Genomic DNA, 17,442 nt, shown 5'->3' with positions numbered 1-17,442 from the left:
TGAGTTGGTCGTACCGATTGCTGGCATTGATTGTGCGGATTCGGTGCTGTATATCTCCATACTGTCAGATGATGAATCTCCGCTTCATCTCTTTGGAAATTGCCGCTGCTATGCTAATGTGCGTGACGTTTCCGGATCTGTGGAAGTGTTTGGATGCACTGTAGCCGACCTCAATGCTACACTGAAACCCCGCTTTGGCTCTTTGAGATTGCTGTTGCTCTGCTATTGTACATGACGTGTTTGTACATGTTTGAATGTTGTAGTGGATGCACATTTATTGAGAAGTAACTGAAAAATAAAACGAGTCAAAAGGTTGGTTCTAGTTCTGAAATGGAGAAGGAGAAAAGGCAATCTAAGCCCACAGCAAAGGCTTTGGCAAACAAAATCGAAACGCTTCAAAATGAAAGGAGAAAGAGTGTGGATAAAATTAAAGGGTTCATACAACAAATGAAAACATTAATGAGAAATAAGGAAAATGTTTCACAAGTACAATCTCTGTTGGAAAGTTTAATTGATCGTTGTGGAAAGGCCACCAAGTCACATGACCTGCTGGTTCCTTTACTCCCTGAAGAGCAACAGAAGATTCAAAATGAATGGTTTTCGGACATCATGACCTATAACAACACATTTCAAAAACGTGTTGAGCAATGGTTGATTGAGCCAGATGAATTGCTTGAGTTACATGAGCAAATTGATTATGGTGAAATGAAGGAACAGGAGTTGCCTCCAAAACCTGATGAAACTCAGCAACTGGCTGCCTTGATTGTTGATGCAGACGAGCTGCAAGATTATGTAAAACCAAATGACAGTGTGTCAAATGTGGGAAGCAGAGTGTCCAAATCACAAAGTTCTGCCACAGGAAGAGAGTCTGTTGATTCCAGGATTTCTTCTGCACGTCTCAAAACAGAGGCTGATTTGGCAGCTTTAAGGACAAGACAAAAATTATTAAAAAATAAACATGAATTGGAAGAGGAGGAGGAGCGGCTACGTAAAAGGAAGGAACAACTTAAGTTGGATGAAGAAATTGCAGCAAACATGGCAAGACTGGATGTGCTAAAGTCTGGGAGCATCTTGAGTGAGAGAACCTCAATATCGAAGCGCTCTGATGGAATGAACTCCTATCTGGTAAGAGAACAAAAACTGATCCTCAATGCTAAAGCAACGCCATTTGTACCACAAAGGTCAGATGAAATCAACTATGCTTACCTGGATGCAAGAACAAGACCTAATGAGAGAAATCCATCTCAGGTAATTAATTCACATGGACCCAATCTACATGCAGTGAATCACAGTACTCTAGAAGGGATGCAAGATGGAAATGCTTTAAACACTGGTCCAAATGAAGATCAAAACAATATGTTGGACATTATGAGGAAACAAAATGAAATAACATCACTGTTGGTGCAACAGCAGTGCCTTTCATCTTTGCCTAAGAGGGAGATACCAATCTTTGATGGTGATCCATTAAAATATCATGCATTTGTGAAGGCTTTCGAGAACGGTGTTGAGAGGAACACTACAAATCACAGTGACAGACTGTATTTCTTGGAACAGCACACAAGGGGTCACCCCAGAGAACTGATCAGAAGTTGCCAGCATATGGAGCCGGAGAGAGGATATGCTAAAGCAAAAGCATTGTTAAAGAAGCAGTTTGGAAATGAGCAGAGAATTTCATACGCATACATGGAAAAGGCTCTTTCATGGCCGCCAATCAAGAATGAAGATGCAAAGGCTCTTTGCGATTATAGCCTTTTTCTCAGAGGTTGCTGTAACGTTATGGAAGAGGTGCAATATATGCATGAACTGGACATACCTGCTAACATGCTAACCATCATAAAAAAGTTGCCTTACAAATTTCGAGACAAATGGCGTTCTACAGCCTGTGAACTACAGGATAGACGCAGCCAGAGAGCCACATTCATTGACCTCACCATTTTCATAGAGAAACAAGTGCGGATTCTAACTGACCCAGTGTTTGGAAGCATACAGGACGCTCCATCACTGACAACTAATAGAGGAGTGAACAAGCTAAATTCACAAACTCGTTCTGGAATAAAGGGAACCAGCTTTGCCACCACTGTAGCTCCTGTGATAGCCAAGACTCAGCCAGAAACTAGCCGAAAGGAGTGTGTGGAGTTTGCGAGGAGCACATGCATCTGCTGTGGAAAAGGACATGCTTTGGATTTGTGTCCGCAGTTGGGGAAGAAGGCACACAAAGAGAAGATAGGCTTCTTAAGAGAGAAGGGTGTCTGTTTTGGCTGTTTGTGCGTTGGACACATGAGCAGAGTTTGCAGAAAGCGGATTTCCTGTGGAAGATGTGGTCTTAAACACCCAACTGTTCTTCACATTCCACAAAAAGACAAGGATCCGGACGAAGCTGAGAGAAAAGCAGAGGTGTCCGTCGACAGCGCCCTGATGTCAAGTGGGCTTACAGGGGCTGGTGATCACGATTGCAAACTTCCAATAGTTCCAGTGCAAGTTAAGTCCAAGAAGGGCAATACGATTGTCACCACCTATGCTTTCTTGGACCCAGGAAGTACGGCCGTGTTCTGCACAGAAGCACTAAGGGAAAAACTTAATGTTCCAGGAAAGAGGGTCCGTATTCTCTTACGGACGATGGGCCAAGAGAAAGTGGTGAGCAGTTACATTGTGCCAGGACTTGAAGTTGCCGGCTTGACTGGGGAGCATTTCTGTGAGCTGCCCAAGGCTTACACTCAAACACACCTGCCTGTTCACAAAAGAAACATACCAAAACAAAGTGACATCCAGAAATGGTCTTATTTGAAACCTGTTCACTTGCCTGAAATTAATGCTGGAATTGAGCTGTTGATTGGGACAAATGTCTCCAAAGCCTTGGAACCCTTGGAAGTGATTGGCAGTGTAGGAGATGGACCCTATGCAATCAGGACAATGCTGGGCTGGACAGTGAATGGGCCTCTGGATGAAGACTGTGGCAGTGAGCAGCCAGAGTTTACCGTGAACAGAGTGTCAGTTGTGACTTTAGATGAACAGCAGCAGTTTAAGACAGACTTCCCTGAGTGCAGCGTGGAGGAACAGCCTGCCATGTCGAGAGAGGCACAAAAGTTCATGGAGCTTATTACAAGTTCAGCAAAACCGGTCAAGGGCCATTATCAGATCAACCTGCCATTGAGGAATAAGGACGTTGGTATGCCAAAGAATAGAACGATCATTGAACAGCGTGCCTTATATCTGAAGAAGAGGCTTCAGAAGGATTCCTCATTTCATGCGGACTATAAAACCCGCATGGAAGATCTGCTCGTCAAAGGTTATGCAGAAAGCGTGCTTGAAGAGGATTTGGAACGTAATGGAAGGGTTTGGTACATCCCGCATCACAGGGTTTACCATCCTACGAAAAGGAAGATCAGGATTGGTTTTGACTATGATGCAGTGTCTTGCATGATCCACCACTCCAGCTCATGGATCCGTCTGAGAAAGTCTGTAGCCTGGATCTTGAGATTCAAAACTTTGCTCTTATCTTTCTGTCAGAAGAGGAAACCGTTGAATGTGGTTCTTGCAAACTCAGGATTGGAAGAAGAACAGCAACGACGCTCATCAGAGAGGGATATGGAAATATTCAAGAGGGTGATTCGCTCAGTGCGTAAAGTCCTCAACTCCACCTTGAATGTGCAAAATTTGGATGAAGAAGGACTTCACACAGTTCTCTCTGAGGCGGAAGCCATTATCAATGGTCGACCGATAACTAAAGCTTCCATGGATCCTAATGACCTGGAAGCGTTGACACCTAATCACCTGCTGCTTTTGAAGGCATTACCATCTTTACCACCAGGAGTCTTCCAGGAGGCAGACATGTATGCACGCAGGAGGTGGAAGCAGGTCCAGTACATGTCAGACTTGTTCTGGAAGAGATGGGTTAAGGAGTACTTACCTCAGTTGCAGGAGCGGCAGAGATGGTCAGGAGCGAAGCGAAACCTTGTTCCTGGGGATCTGGTGCTTGTAGTGGACAGTGCAGCACCTCGTAACTCCTGGGTTGTAGGACGAGTCCTACAAACCTTTCCGGACCGAAGGGGCTTTGTGCGTCAGGTGCGTGTCAAGACTAAGAGTAGCAGCCTGATCCGGCCTATAACCAAGGTATGCCTGCTGCAGGAGGCCGATCCTCGAGGTGAGGCAGATGACAAGGCCTAGACTTCTGAATAGACCTATGACTTTACTTTGACGTTTGACTAATAGTGACTGTGGTGAACACAGATCACAGGGCTATGTGCTGGCAACCTCTGGCCCTAAGGACTGACCTCTCACAAAATAAGGAAGACCGGAAGAAGAAAAAGAAGAATGAATGTAATGGAGCTATGTATTCTGTTTATTTTAATTATTTCATGACTCCTATTGTGTGTAATTATTAAATAGTAGTTTAATAATTAGGGGCTGGTGTGTAGGAGCCACGAAGGTGATTATTATATGTTCTGTCTAATATAAAATGATAGTGGATATGAGTTGAATGGTTTATATTTGGGACACTTGGGTTGTTATATTTTGTTGGGTTTGTTAATTGCATATCACCGTAATTGGGGGCGGTAACCTTTGGACTGATTATAATAGCAGGCACAGACGGAAGTAGCGAGGAGGGAAAGAGAGGGTGAGTGACGGGGACGCCGTATTTTTGTTGACCGCTATCTGCGCTTGTTGAGAGCCAGACCGCTTGCTGACCGCTTGTTGAACGCTATCGCTATCGCTATCGCTAACGCTTGTTGAACGCTATTGACATTGTTGCTTGCTGCTGCTGCGCCGCTGTTTGCTACGCTGCTACAGTTGTGATTTTTCTTTTACGTTGAGCACGTTATGCATATGTTGGACTAATACTTCAATAAACCTGTCAAAACGCATCATTGGATCGGAGCGGAATTTTTCTTTGGTACAGCGCGTCACAATCCGCTACACCCATCACTTAGCCTCTCAGCGACTGTTTATTTGAAGACAGGTCGCTACAGTCTGCTTGTCCCCCCCCCCCCCCCCTAGCTGTGACACTCTGCACACCGACACCGTCGACAGTTCCATCACCTGCAGCCGCTCAGCTGACCGGTAAGAAGTGACCCTTCTAACCAGCAGACCCCCCCCTTCAAACAGCATGGCGTCCTCTGCGTCGTACCTTTCTATGTGCCACCACCTCGTCATGTGACCAGGGAGGGTTTCATGAGCCTGTTCTCTGGTTCCTCCTCTCTGCATGGCTGGATCAGCTGTGAGCTCCTGAATCAGCCCCCCTTCGATGCTTGTCACCAACACATCGACACGGACGCCTACGTGGCCGCCTGCAACAACACTTTGTGCGTCTACCCGGCGGTGGACGGTCTCCACTGCCAGTTTCTGGAGGCCTACGCCGAGTCCTGCAGCCTGAAGGAGGTCCCACTGGGGGACTGGAGGACAACGGTCCAATGCCGTAAGATGCTCGTCCACCTTCTGCTACCTGCTGCTTGAAGGAGGTTTAGCTCATTTAGGATGCTCTGTTTTAGTGATGTGAAGCCTTTTGTGACTCGATAACCAGGTGTTGTTGTCTAATACACCTTTTATGGAACGTAGAAAGAATCGTCACTTGTTCATGTATCATCTCTGTCTGAGAAGTAACAGTCTTTCCAATAAATACTGTGGAATAAAAGTGGAGGTGAGGCGAGTACATGAAAGCAGATGAACAAAGGTACCTGAAAACTGTTCCAGGACCAGTGGAGTATTTGTGGAGACCACATCACAGGACTTGTTGACTTGAAGGATGTTTCTTCCTGTTTGGTCTGATCTGATCTCATGTGTCCATGTGTCTGTGTAGCTGCTGTCCCTCAGGTCTCCTGTCTGGACCAGTACTGCAGTGAGCACGAGTTCTGTGGAGATCGCCTCGGTGAAGCCAGCTGCTTCTGTCGGGCCTTGTTTGCCTCCAAGTTCAACCCGACCAACGCTTTAGGTACAGTCAGACTTCACACGCTGCAGCAAGTGCAGGGTTTCTCTTTTCTTCTTCTAGACTAGAACTGGACGTGTCTTTGACTCCGTGATAGATGAAACCAGCTCTTAATAGTCCAATGCCTCCAATGCTAACCCCTCCACACTGAGATGTTGGTACTTGATGCTTGTGCTGTTGGGCTTTCAGGCGAGCAGACAGTCTGCACGCAGAACTCTGCCACTGTGACTCTGGCTGAATGTCTGCTGCAGGACCGAGGCATCAACTCCTCCGTCCTCCACCTCAATGACCCCAACTGCAAAGGTCACTTGGACCCACAAACCCACATGGTGGAGTTCAGCTTCGACAGCAGTGACACCTGTGGGGGTGAGGTTTCGGTGGGTGCCCTCCTCTAGTTGCCTTCAACAGGTGTGTTGTTCCTATGAATGTGTGGCAGACTGTGTTCACACCACCAGCACACAAACAGGTGAACAAGTTACTCTCTCTGAAGTGAAGATGCCTCGTGTTCCCGTCTCAATCTAGATGAACAACAGCCAAATCCTCTACAAGAACACCATCATGACGAGGAACGGCTCTCAGAACGGCGTCATCACCCGGAAAGACCAAGTACAGATCGACTTCTCCTGCTTCTACACAAAGCCAGACGTCCAGAGCCTGTCCTTCAGGATCAAAGACAGGTGAGTGGAGAGCAGCTGAGCTCCACCTGCTTGTTGGCCTGCAGCCTGCTGTGGTTTGAGGAAGGTGTGTGTGTGTGTGTGTGTGTGTGTGTGTGCGCGCTCTGCAGCTCTGTGGTACTGCAGGTCGTATCCGGACCTTGGAACTACACCCTGACGATGGCCGCCTACACCGACGGAGGACTCCAGAACCTCGTGGAGTCGAGCAGCGAGCTCCAGCTGAACCAGAAGGTGTGGCTGCAGCTGAAGGCGGACGGGCTGGACGGCGACGCTGTTGCCATGGTGACCGACTCCTGCTGGGCCACCACCCAGCCGTCCACCGACAGCAGCCCGCGATACGACCTCGTCATCGCCGGGTGAGACAGAACTCTTTGTCTGCGGCTTCAAGGATCCGCAGCAGGTGAACTCACCTGATTTCCTGTTTCTGAGCAGATGCCCCAACAAAGCCGACCAGACGGTGACGGTGGAGGGAAACGGACTGGGAACCTCCAACGTCTTCTCTTTCAACGTGTTCCAGTTCTCTGGAGAAACATCTGCCATCTACCTGCACTGCAAAGTGGAGCTGTGCCCCAGAGAGGGAACAACCTGTGCTCCGGTAAGCAGGAGCAGAGAAGAGGCTGCTTTACCCATCAGTGATGATCCTGTGTGGTTCCTCTCCTGGTGAAGGAGCATCATCCCTCATGCATTAATATGTCAGCAGCTTTGTTACTGGAGCTGAGTTCTTTATCACGTTATAATGTAACCTGCTCAAAGTCTCTCCCTCCAGAACAAATGTCTACTTTAACAACATAAACAGCCAAAGGGGTTCTGTGGTGTGGACCTGCGTGGAGCCCACACGGGCTGCAGTCTAACCATGAACATGCTGCCTGTCTTACAGACCTGCCCTGCAAGCAGTAAAAGGAGGCGCAGGTCTTCCAGGTCCAACACTGCAGCCCTCATCACTATGGCCTGGAGTAATTAAAGACCGCTCCCTTCTGACCTTTGACCTGGTATGTTTGAAGTTCATTAGGATTGAATTAATGAATTACTGCATGAATGCCTCAGTAGTTTTAATACATATATAAAACGTGCAGGTGGCTACGGGTTCTTGTTGTACAGTGACTCTTATTTCAGACTCACAAACCACACAATCAAGGACTTTCTGATTTAAATGTTATTTCATCATCAACTAAAGTCCTCCACAGGCGAATAAATGATGTAAGTTACTGGTGGAGGAAGCTCCAGAGGAAAGGTCAGAGGGTTCATCCTCTCAGGAGCATGAATGTCATGTGACTCCATGATCTTTCATACTTGCCCTCCATCAGACACAAAGTAGAAGTCATGACTCATCAGTGATGTCTGCTTGTCTTCTCAGCTGATTCCTGACAGAAGCTCCATCAACCAGCCTCAAACCTCACGGCTCTTCAACAGATGTTTGAAGATGTTGCTGCTGTGAAACAACGCTGGCAGGTCTTCATTTGGTCACCTGGGACGATGCTTTCATTCATTCTTTATACATCCAATGATTCTTGCTAATTATTACGAGATTTAGAAAATTTAGAAAAGATGTAACATAATCTCTGGTGAAATAAATGATAGAAAAATAGAATGAAAAACCAATCAAAGAGGGTTTTAAGGGTCTGGTATTTTAATATATATTGAATCACTTCTTTAAACCTGAATGGTACCTGGTGGAAGCAGAAACAGAATCTTCTTCCGACTGAAGCTTTGTAGAACAAGTGCAAGCAAAACATGTCTGTGAATACTGAATATTAATTAGTAGATGGAATTCACACTGAATGAAGTTCAAACTGTTGTACTATTACTATGAGCAAAAGAAAACTAATATAAAAATATATAATAAAGGGAGTGGGAAAACCAACATGAGTGTCATTGATTTTTCAATATTTTGAAGCATCTAAATGCAGAGTCATCAATATAATTATTTCAATCGTAGCATTCTGTAACATCCAGATCATTAGAACTGTATAGATTAAACCACTCTGCCATTTTGTGAAGTTTACAAAAACCTTAAGTTTTACTTAGTTGATTTTAGACTGTTTAGACTGTTCTAAATAAAGGTTGTTTTGTTTTGTGTTTGTTAATTTATACATTAATATGAACGATATTTACAGCTTGGAGGACTTGAATATATAAGAAATCCAGTCCATAGAAGAAGTAGATGCTTTAGTCAACAATCTTTTATACAACTTTTATACAACAATCTTTAGCTGTAGACTGTAGAGTCTACAGCTAAAGATTGTTGTATAAAACCTTTAGAGAAGATGTCTCAGGATTATTGTCAGTTTGCAATTGTTTACTACTATTAAACCGAAAAACTCGGAAACGCTGCTCCTAAACATGTTCTATTAGATTACAACATGACGCTGCTCCTAAACATGTTCTATTAGATTACAACATGTATGATGAAGAAAGACGGGAATTCAAATCACGACTACGAGCCGCAAACACCAGCGAAGAAGAAGAAGGTCAGCGAACTAACCGGAACCCGGAAATGCTGCAAGTGGATTCAAAAAACATGAATAACTGCCTCAATGGACGTGTGGAGAACGGGTATAAATGAGGGAAACTCTACTGGAGGGAAACTACGGAACCGACTGGAGCTTGTTGTGAGTGTTGGGGTCAGTCAAAGGACGAATGGACACACAAACACAACCGAGCGCGCTCGCTGCTTCCGCCGCCGGTTAGCCTACAGCTAAGCTAACGACTGGGCACATTTCCGGTTATTGGTCAAACTATCCCGCAGTTTAATTAACCACAATTTATCATTTTAAACCGTCCACAGTTCTATCAGTAGTGTATGTCGTGTTTACATCGATAATGTCACAGTTATCTTCTGCTATTACCGGAGAAAGTCAACGCGACCCATTTATCCGGAAGTGAATAATAATCACAAACGCCTTAACTTCACCACGTGGTCTCTGCTGAGCTAAATTACGTCATTTCAGCTGTAAAAAGTATTGAGAGTAATATAATTTTTTACTGTATAATGAACTCGGTCCGGTCAGGTGTCGGGGGATTGTTAAACTGTTTCTACATACTATTCAATGACTTTATGATATTTATATGACATTGACTTTGTTGGTAGTTTTACCAACCTCTATACTATGCCATTTCTACTCCTTTTTTGGCTTACTATGACAATGGTATTTTTCACAACCCACTATACCATGACTCTTTTGTAAAATACATGTGTGTATATAAATGTAGAATATCTTGGAGTCACAACACAGTGTGTTAAAAAAAAAAAAAAAAAAAAAAAAAAAGTTTATTAATTCATGGAAAAGTATAGTGTATAAAAGAGAATGTGGAAAAAAAGACATTGTTTGGATTGATAATATCACTGAATATTTAATACACTTTTTCCTGTTCACAATGTCTTTTTGTTACTAAATGGACTACAACCTTGTACAATGACTAACACAGCAACACAAGCGTAACACAGAAACATCTGTGGAATTTTAATACTAACAAATCAGCCTCGGCTGCACAGATTGACCAATTGCGCTGATAAAGTACTTTAATGGCATCAGTTTCCATACAGTTGGTTAAACAATTAACACGCTCAGGTTGACCGAACATATTAAATCCATGTGCTTTTTAAAATAAGATTGAGAAAAACTCAATTTGGCTTTCAACAGAAAACGATAGTGAGCAGAACCACATCCCAAGGATCACATTTAATAACATTTATATATGTTATGTATATATGTACACAAATAAAGTAACCGGTCTGTCTAATCCCCCACTCGCACTGGATGTGCCTACGAGGGGACGGCTGCTTTTAACATTTGCTGAAAATGATTAACAGGGAGTAGCTGGATTACTTTCATTATGAAAACTTGAGAGATCTGTTGAAGTTTATTCTCAATTGACAGGCCGTATCTGATCCATCTGGTCTATTGTTGCTGTGCTGACCTGCATCCACGGATCGAAAGAAGAAAGCTGCACCAACCGTCTGAACCGGAGACACTCGCTCAGCTTTGGTCCTAAAAGTCTGCGCTCATCTGGGGGGGGGGGGGGAAGTAGACACACGACTCAACAGGGGAGCGGCTCCAACGTAGCTACGCGGCGAGCGTCAGATCGGCCATCCCATAATAACACGGGAACCACTCACCATCACCACGGCGTCGATGTCCCCGGGGCTGACGTCCCGACACAGGGCCTTGTAGTCGTCGGGGGACATCGGCATCATGTTGTCCTGCAGTTTGGACGGATGTCTGCACAGACGGGACGTGGGTATCGATCACTCAATCTTGTTTTCAACAACAGAAAGTCGCATTCCAGCTATTCGCCACGAGCGGCGCCTTACACTTCGGAGACGGATATGAGCACCGTCTTCATGTAGCTGCTCTTCTCCGGGCCGTTCTCCACGTCCATGGGCTCTGCAGCTGGGGGGGAGGGGAGGGGAGGGGGGGAGGGGGCAAACGCAGATTAAAACCTCAATGGTTGGCCTCATAGTATCAATGAGAGAATATACAGGTACATCATTGTCACAGTATTCTAAATAGGAAACGTGTTACTGAGAGTACTCACCCTCCGAGGGCTCGGGGCAGTACTTCCCGAAGGCCTTGTCCTTGGGCACGTCGGGGTAGAGGAAGCGCAGCGGGTTCTCCGGGATGTTCTCGGCGGCCATCACCTTGTAGGTGCGGATGATGTTGGGCAGCGAGACGGCCCCCAGCTCCTTCTTGGTGTACGGCTCCACTGAGTGGAAGAGCGGCTTGTCTGGGGGGGGGTTTCAACATGGGCTTTTGGATTGTTGGTTCAATAAAGAAAACTTGTTGAACTTTACAAACTTGTTTAAAGCCTCCAGACTCCTTTTGAGATCAGCAGTGATTGTAACATTCCGTTCCTCCTCTGTCTTCTAAACTTCACTATTCAATAAAGGTATTGTAATCTTTCAGATATTATTGTATAAAATCTATTAAAATGTGTTTTACCCTCTCAGACAATAATCAAGACATTTTGTCATATCATTAATTTTAGAGGGGGAAGCTGAAAGTGAAGCGACGGTTAAGAACATTGACCTCCGACCCCTCACCGTGCACGTCGTGCTCCACCCAGGTGAAGGTGATGGCCCCCTCCCGGCTGCTCTCGCTGAAGCGCAGCAGGAAGGTCCCGGGACACTTGCTGCTCAGCAGGGCCTTCTCCTGCCCCTTACTGAGGAAGCCCATGATGGAGCTGGGGAGAGGGGGAGGGGGGGCTTCACTACATCACCTCGATGGGAAGAAAGCGTTTGTCTTCATGAGAGGGGACCTGAAGTCACTCACCCGTCGTTCCAGAGGGAGAGCAGGTGTCTTTTGATCAGATCCAGGATCCCTTCGATCCACAACCAGAAGGGAAAAGTCTTCTCATTGGCGGTCTGCTGCTGGACCCAACAGGACATTGTGAGTATGTCCTTCACGTTGTTACCACAGGAGAGAGCGGCTGGACACCCCCCCTCCTACCCACTCCCCCCATTCTACCCACTCCCCCCATCTAGTGTGAATAATCCTTCATAATTCATCTCATCTCCAAAAGATGAGTCACCTTGCAGAACTTGTTCCAGGGGATCTGTCCGTCCGGGTTCCTCTGGGCTTTGGCTCCTGCAGAGACACACGTTAGAGCTTCATCTCACCCTCACTGTGTAATAGCCCCCCCCAGGTGGCTCCTACCTAGCAGCTTGTCGGCCAGCATGTGGAGCTGCTCCTGGTTGAGGCCTCGCTGGGTGACGGCGGAGAACTGCCAGCTGAGGACCTCGGACAGCTGGGACCACTTGGCCGTGGGGGGGTTGAGGAAGAACTTCAGGTTCTGAGGGAGGAGGGAACTTGTTCAGCAGCTATATGCCAAATGGAATGTAGCTCCCCCCCCCCCTCCCTGTGTGTGTGTGTGCTCGCCTTGGGCTCAGTGGTCAGCATGTTGTACCACAGGATGGAGGCCCAGCCGCTGGGCAGCTGACACACGTTGGAGATGACCACCACGGGCAGAGAGATGGCCTACGAGCACGCACAAACAAAGTGGGAGGTGAACCTCTACAAATCGACACAACAGACCCGGTGGGGGGGGGGGTCTCACCTCCAGCTTGATGTTGAGGCCCGACTGGTTGAGCTGCAGCTCGGACTCGAAGCTGAGCGAGTGGAGCTCCTCTGTGACAATCAGGGGGCCCTGAAGAGAGACACACAGTCATCTCCAGTTTGAAGTCATTCCTCCCCCCCCCCCCTTTTTTTACTCCTTTTTCATTTCTGATTTTGAGTCACAGAAAGTCCCACCTCGTTGGTTCTGTTGCCGGCGACTTTCTGCTCCTTCAGTTGCTGCGTGAAGGAGAACAAGGAGACGTCAGAGGGAAGCTGTACCCACACGTGTCTCGCTGTTTAAAGCGAGTCTCACCAGGTGTCTGAACTCGGCGGCCAGGCTCCCGTTGGACTCCTCCATGTTCATAACTTTGGTGTTTGTCCCCAAAATATTAAACTTCCTAAACCTGACGATAGAAACAACAGCAACAAATGAAATTCAAGTAGAAGATAGTTCACTGAAATACTGATGAGAGCACAAAGCATGTTTAAGCTCATCTTATTTACAAGGAGTCTGCAGCCAACATATAAACTGATAATTACCCTTTCTTCTCCGTCACGTCTCTGAGGATCAGAAGAAGATTCATTAATTAAACATGTTGAACATCTTTTAGATCAGGTGACATGAACTTCTGAACACAGCTTACTTGTCCAACAAGGCCTTGACTTTGAGCTGGTAGTTAAACTCCTGCATCTTCACCAGGAAGCTGAAAGGAAGGAGGTAGAGGAGGAGGAGGAGGAGGAGGAGGAGGAGGAGGAGAACAGACTTCAAAACAAGTTCTGAACATTTTATAAATATTCATTTTGATGCTCAGACCCACAGATCTGTTTCGTCCTTTCGATAAAATATTTGATTTCGAGGAGGAGAGGAAGAGGGAGGTGAAAGAGGAGGATGACGGAGAAGAAGAGGAGGGAGAAGAAGAATTTTCGGTTTGGATGATCTTCTTACCGGAGCTTCACAGTGAACTGGACGCCTGTCTTCAGCACCAGGGGCCTCTGGGGGTGGGTGGGCATGCAAGGCTGTCTCTCCACCACCAGAGAGCTGCACACGTTCAAGTCATTGATAATAAACTATTAGACACCGTTTATTGGTTGGTCCTCATTGATAATCAATTACTGGGGTGTGGGAGGCTCCTCACTTGCTGAGGAGGTTCTTGAGGAGTTCCAAGGCTCGGGCCTCCAGGTAAGCTTTCTTCTGTGGGATGGGGTCACTGTCATACGTGAACTTCTGCTCCAACTCCTGCAGCTTCTTCAGGTGCTGACGGACCTGCTGGAGACTCTCTGCTACTGACGTGAACCTGCAGGAGGAGGATAAGAAGAAGATAAGAGAGAAGGAAAGAAAGGAGTGAAATGAGTTACTGTTGTTTGTTATTGGAGGCTGAGGGACCACAGGAGGTTCTCACCAGTTCTGCAGCTGGTCCACACATGCGTTGGGAGGACCTCCGATGCAGGCGATCTGCTGCCGCTGCCTCCACTCCGGCAGCTCCTCTGAGATCAGGTCCGTCAGCAGCGCCTGGGCCACGTTGAGGAGGTCCGTGAGCTGCATCACCACGTCCTGAGAAGAGAGACCTCCTGCTACTTTAATGCGCCTCCTCCAGGCACTACAACTCATGGTCTATACAGAGACCCGGGTTCCTCCTCCAGGTACTATAACTCATGGTCTATACAGAGACCTAGTCCTCCAGGTACTATAACTCATGGTCTATACAGAGACCTAGTCCTCCAGGTACTATAACTCATGGTCTATACAGAGACCTAGTCCTCCAGGTACTATAACTCATGGTCTATACAGAGACCTAGTCCTCCAGGTACTATAACTCATGGTCTATACAGAGACCTAGTCCTCCAGGTACTATAACTCATGGTCTATACAGAGACCTAGTCCTCCAGGCACTATAACTCATGGTCTATACAGAGACCTAGTCCTCCAGGTACTATAACTCATGGTCTATACAGAGACCTAGTCCTCCAGGCACTATAACTCATGGTCTATACAGAGACCTAGTCCTCCAGGCACTATAACTCATGGTCTATACAGAGACCTAGTCCTCCAGGTACTATAACTCATGGTCTATACAGAGACCTAGTCCTCCAGGCACTATAACTCATGGTCTATACAGAGACCTAGTCCTCCAGGTACTATAACTCATGGTCTATACAGAGACCTAGTCCTCCAGGTACTATAACTCATGGTCTATACAGAGACCTAGTCCTCCAGGCACTATAACTCATGGTCTATACAGAGACCTAGTCCTCCAGGTACTGTAACTCATGGTCTATACAGAGACCTAGTCCTCCAGGTACTATAACTCATGGTCTATACAGAGACCTAGTCCTCCAGGTACTATAACTCATGGTCTATACAGAGACCTAGTCCTCCAGGTACTATAACTCATGGTCTATACAGAGACCTAGTCCTCCAGGTACTGTAACTCATGGTCTGCTCACCTGTCGCTTGGCCTTCAGCTCGAGGCACATCCTTCCGACCATGATCTTCTCCTCCTCCAGTTCCTTGGGCGTCATGCCGTTCACTTCGTTCTCTACGGGAACATCCACAAAACCTTTCTAAGTGGGAACTGTATTTTAGACAATCTTCTAAATAAGAAAAACAAACCAACTGATGGAGCAGGAAGAAGAATCCTATTTAAAAGGAGCTAGAAATAAAGTAAAGAGATGAAAATACTTAAACAGGATTATTGTAGGCGTCTGTGCTAATTAACGAAACATGAAGAAGCATCTTTTTTGACTCGTAAACAGGACAATATGAATGAATACAACAACACATCCAAGTTCCTCTTTGCTCTCACCTCTGCTCTTCAGGGTGTTGACTTTAAAGTCGTACTCATCTTGAAGTTCTTCCAGGTTCTTGATGTTCTGATCCGCCACCTGAAGAAGAAGAAGAAGAAACCTTTGAGCTGGAGCCTTGACGTGAACGTGTTTTGGCGTCATATCGCATATTGCTCCACGTCGTTTCTACCTGAGCTCGATCTTTCATCTCCTTTACTTTGTTATCCAGCTTCTGCTTCTCCACCACCATGGCCGACACCGTGCCTTGGGCCTCCTGCTGCAGGCCAGAAGAAGGTCAATCTGCATTTTACTTTGTGCTCAAACATAGAATTGACATCTCTAAATATTATACATGAATTTAAACATTCCCATAAGTCTAAGAAGATTTACCTCTGTGATCTTCACCTTCTCCAGGATCTTCTTCTCCTCCTTCAGGTTTCTGGAGATGATCATGGCCATGTGGACCGGATCCTCCTGGAACCGATCCTGCACAGACGTTTAGCTTTAAAGATCACAGCTAGCACACTTCCTAGGGCATGCGGGAGGGGGGGGGGGGGGGGTCTCACACCTGCAGGTTCCTCCTGATCTTGCGGATGTTGTGCTGCAGCAGGAAGTTGTTCTCCAGGGCGAAGCGGCTGTGTTGGTCGTCCAGCTGAACCAAGAGGTCGTGGAACCGGACGGTGGCCAGGGAGTCCTGAAAGGCCACCGTGTCCCTGAGGGGGGGGGGGGGGGGTTCAGGGTTGTTGTTATATTTTGTATCAATTAAGCTGCCACTAAGCTTACTTTCATTATTGATGAATGGGCCTGATGAATTGATGCGTTGTGTCAAAGCTGCATTGAAGCGGTGCTCGTCTTCTCACCAGTCGATGCTCTCGATCCACCTGCTCAGGTACTGCCGGATGTCCATCGGGAACGAGTCGTCGTACAGCTGGTCCACCTGCTCCAGGTACTTGGAGTCCAACTTCTGGAGCTGGAGCCACTGCGCCATCTTCCAATGGGAACACGCGCTCAAGTTTGTTCAGGTAACGACTATTCAATAACGCACCAATAGGCGGCAATCGTTCGGCCCCATTTGTCTCTGCAGACCCCCACGGTTACCATAGCAACATCATCCACTGCCTTGAGTTCTTCTAAACATTTTAGAGGGATGCAGTAGTCTGGTAAAATAACCCGTTTCACGCCCTCCCCCTCTCAGCGTGTCCCCGAGTCAAAGGTCAAGGAGAACAAAGTTAAAAGGTTTGAAGGTTTGAATCCAGCTGCACCAAACTAGTTGTTTCCTTGCAGAAGAAGTGAGAAGTGCTCACTACAGCTATTACTGTGTCATTACACCTTTTAGTTTTAAGATGCATTCGCTGTCTAGGAAAGTACGACAGCTACGATTTAATTGCGGGGAAATCAAATATCGTTGGATCAAACGTCCTTAACAATGTTTGTCGTTACTCGACGTTATTAGTATTACTTCCATCACCTGCTGGCAAAGGTGGGAGAAGAAGTCCATAGGTTTCGTATTCCCCGCTAGTTTCGACTTACTTACAGCATCAGTTCTGAAGAATCCCACCTTATCGATCGTCCCTGAACACATCAAACCGGACTCCGTCCAGAAAGTTTACGTTTTCACGGTTGCTTCTAAATTGCGGTGCATACCACACGTCATAGCACAACACGCCTTACGCAATCAAAGTGGTTATTTATCACCGGGGAACACGGCGCAACGTGTGATTCCCGCCCGGTGTCACGTTTTTCAGGTGAATACGTGACACCGCTTCGTGCGCGGTGACGAAGCCCCTGAGCCGATTTAAGTTGTTAAAACTCACCTTTTCTTCAGAGGAAACGTGGACTCTTATTTGACCAAAATCGAGCCACGAATGTGCGAAGCTGTTACTCTTTACGGAAACAGCGTCTGTCAATCATGGCGAACGCTTGGCGAAATGTTCCCGCCCCCTTGCAGATGTCAACCAATGAGAACGAGGAGAAACGGCTGTTCCGTCGGTTGGCAACCCCCCCTCCCCCC

General features: G+C 46.7%; 2 protein-coding genes across 6 annotated transcripts; one reads left to right on the top strand and one right to left on the bottom strand.

The window, feature by feature from the left end:
• Window positions 1–3,828: 3,828 nt before the first annotated feature.
• LOC134126963 (alpha-tectorin-like) lies at window positions 3,829–8,738 on the top strand. The gene is made up of 10 exons (XM_062560909.1): window positions 3,829–3,932; window positions 4,996–5,058; window positions 5,214–5,413; window positions 5,795–5,926; window positions 6,110–6,297; window positions 6,443–6,597; window positions 6,705–6,950; window positions 7,027–7,189; window positions 7,472–7,583; window positions 7,949–8,738. The coding sequence occupies exons 1-9, from the start codon at window positions 3,829–3,831 to the stop codon at window positions 7,553–7,555; spliced, it is 1,335 nt and encodes a 444-aa protein (XP_062416893.1). The 3' UTR covers window positions 7,556–7,583; window positions 7,949–8,738.
• A 1,134-nt stretch (window positions 8,739–9,872) lies between these two features.
• Window positions 9,873–17,388, bottom strand: stat1a (signal transducer and activator of transcription 1a). 5 transcript variants are annotated; one of them, XM_037475664.2, is made up of 24 exons: window positions 17,246–17,388; window positions 16,292–16,419; window positions 16,000–16,144; window positions 15,822–15,917; window positions 15,622–15,708; window positions 15,452–15,530; window positions 15,093–15,184; window positions 14,048–14,199; window positions 13,784–13,942; window positions 13,594–13,686; window positions 13,292–13,351; window positions 13,188–13,208; window positions 12,961–13,051; window positions 12,843–12,884; window positions 12,649–12,738; window positions 12,471–12,569; window positions 12,249–12,384; window positions 12,124–12,179; window positions 11,865–11,962; window positions 11,636–11,775; window positions 11,131–11,319; window positions 10,907–10,985; window positions 10,718–10,814; window positions 9,873–10,601 (listed from the first exon to the last, which is right to left on the bottom strand). In XM_037475664.2, exons 2-24 carry the CDS (start codon window positions 16,417–16,419, stop codon window positions 10,584–10,586), a joined length of 2,247 nt encoding a protein of 748 aa, XP_037331561.2. In that variant the 5' UTR covers window positions 17,246–17,388; the 3' UTR covers window positions 9,873–10,583. The 5 variants fall into 5 exon arrangements, with proteins under 5 accessions (XP_037331561.2, XP_037331570.2, XP_037331553.2 ...); XM_037475673.2 differs by having other exon boundaries at window positions 9,874–10,601; window positions 11,865–11,959; XM_037475656.2 differs by having other exon boundaries at window positions 9,874–10,601; window positions 10,712–10,814; window positions 15,622–15,705.
• Between the last annotated feature and the right edge of the window lie 54 nt (window positions 17,389–17,442).

Source organism: Pungitius pungitius, chromosome 3 (genome assembly GCF_949316345.1).
Source record: "Pungitius pungitius chromosome 3, fPunPun2.1, whole genome shotgun sequence".
NCBI lineage: Eukaryota > Metazoa > Chordata > Actinopteri > Perciformes > Gasterosteidae > Pungitius > Pungitius pungitius.
Note: the sequence above shows the minus strand (reverse complement) of the source record. Positions and strands in the feature narration are given on the sequence as shown.

Excerpts from the sequence above, each read along its gene's own strand:
- LOC134126963 (XM_062560909.1), top strand. The coding sequence starts at position 3,829 with ATGTATGCACGCAGGAGGTGGAAGCAGGTCCAGTACATGTCAGACTTG. Across the intron at positions 6,298-6,442 it reads CCTGTGGGGGTGAGGTTTCG|ATGAACAACAGCCAAATCCT; the intron begins GTGGGTGCCCTC and ends GTCTCAATCTAG. Across the intron at positions 6,951-7,026 it reads TACGACCTCGTCATCGCCGG|ATGCCCCAACAAAGCCGACC; the intron begins GTGAGACAGAAC and ends GTTTCTGAGCAG.
- stat1a (XM_037475638.2), bottom strand. The coding sequence starts at position 16,419 with ATGGCGCAGTGGCTCCAGCTCCAGAAGTTGGACTCCAAGTACCTGGAG. Across the intron at positions 11,963-12,123 it reads CCTGGAACAAGTTCTGCAAG|CAGCAGACCGCCAATGAGAA; the intron begins GTGACTCATCTT and ends TGTTGGGTCCAG. Across the intron at positions 11,320-11,635 it reads GGTGGAGCACGACGTGCACG|ACAAGCCGCTCTTCCACTCA; the intron begins GTGAGGGGTCGG and ends ACCCCCCCCCAG.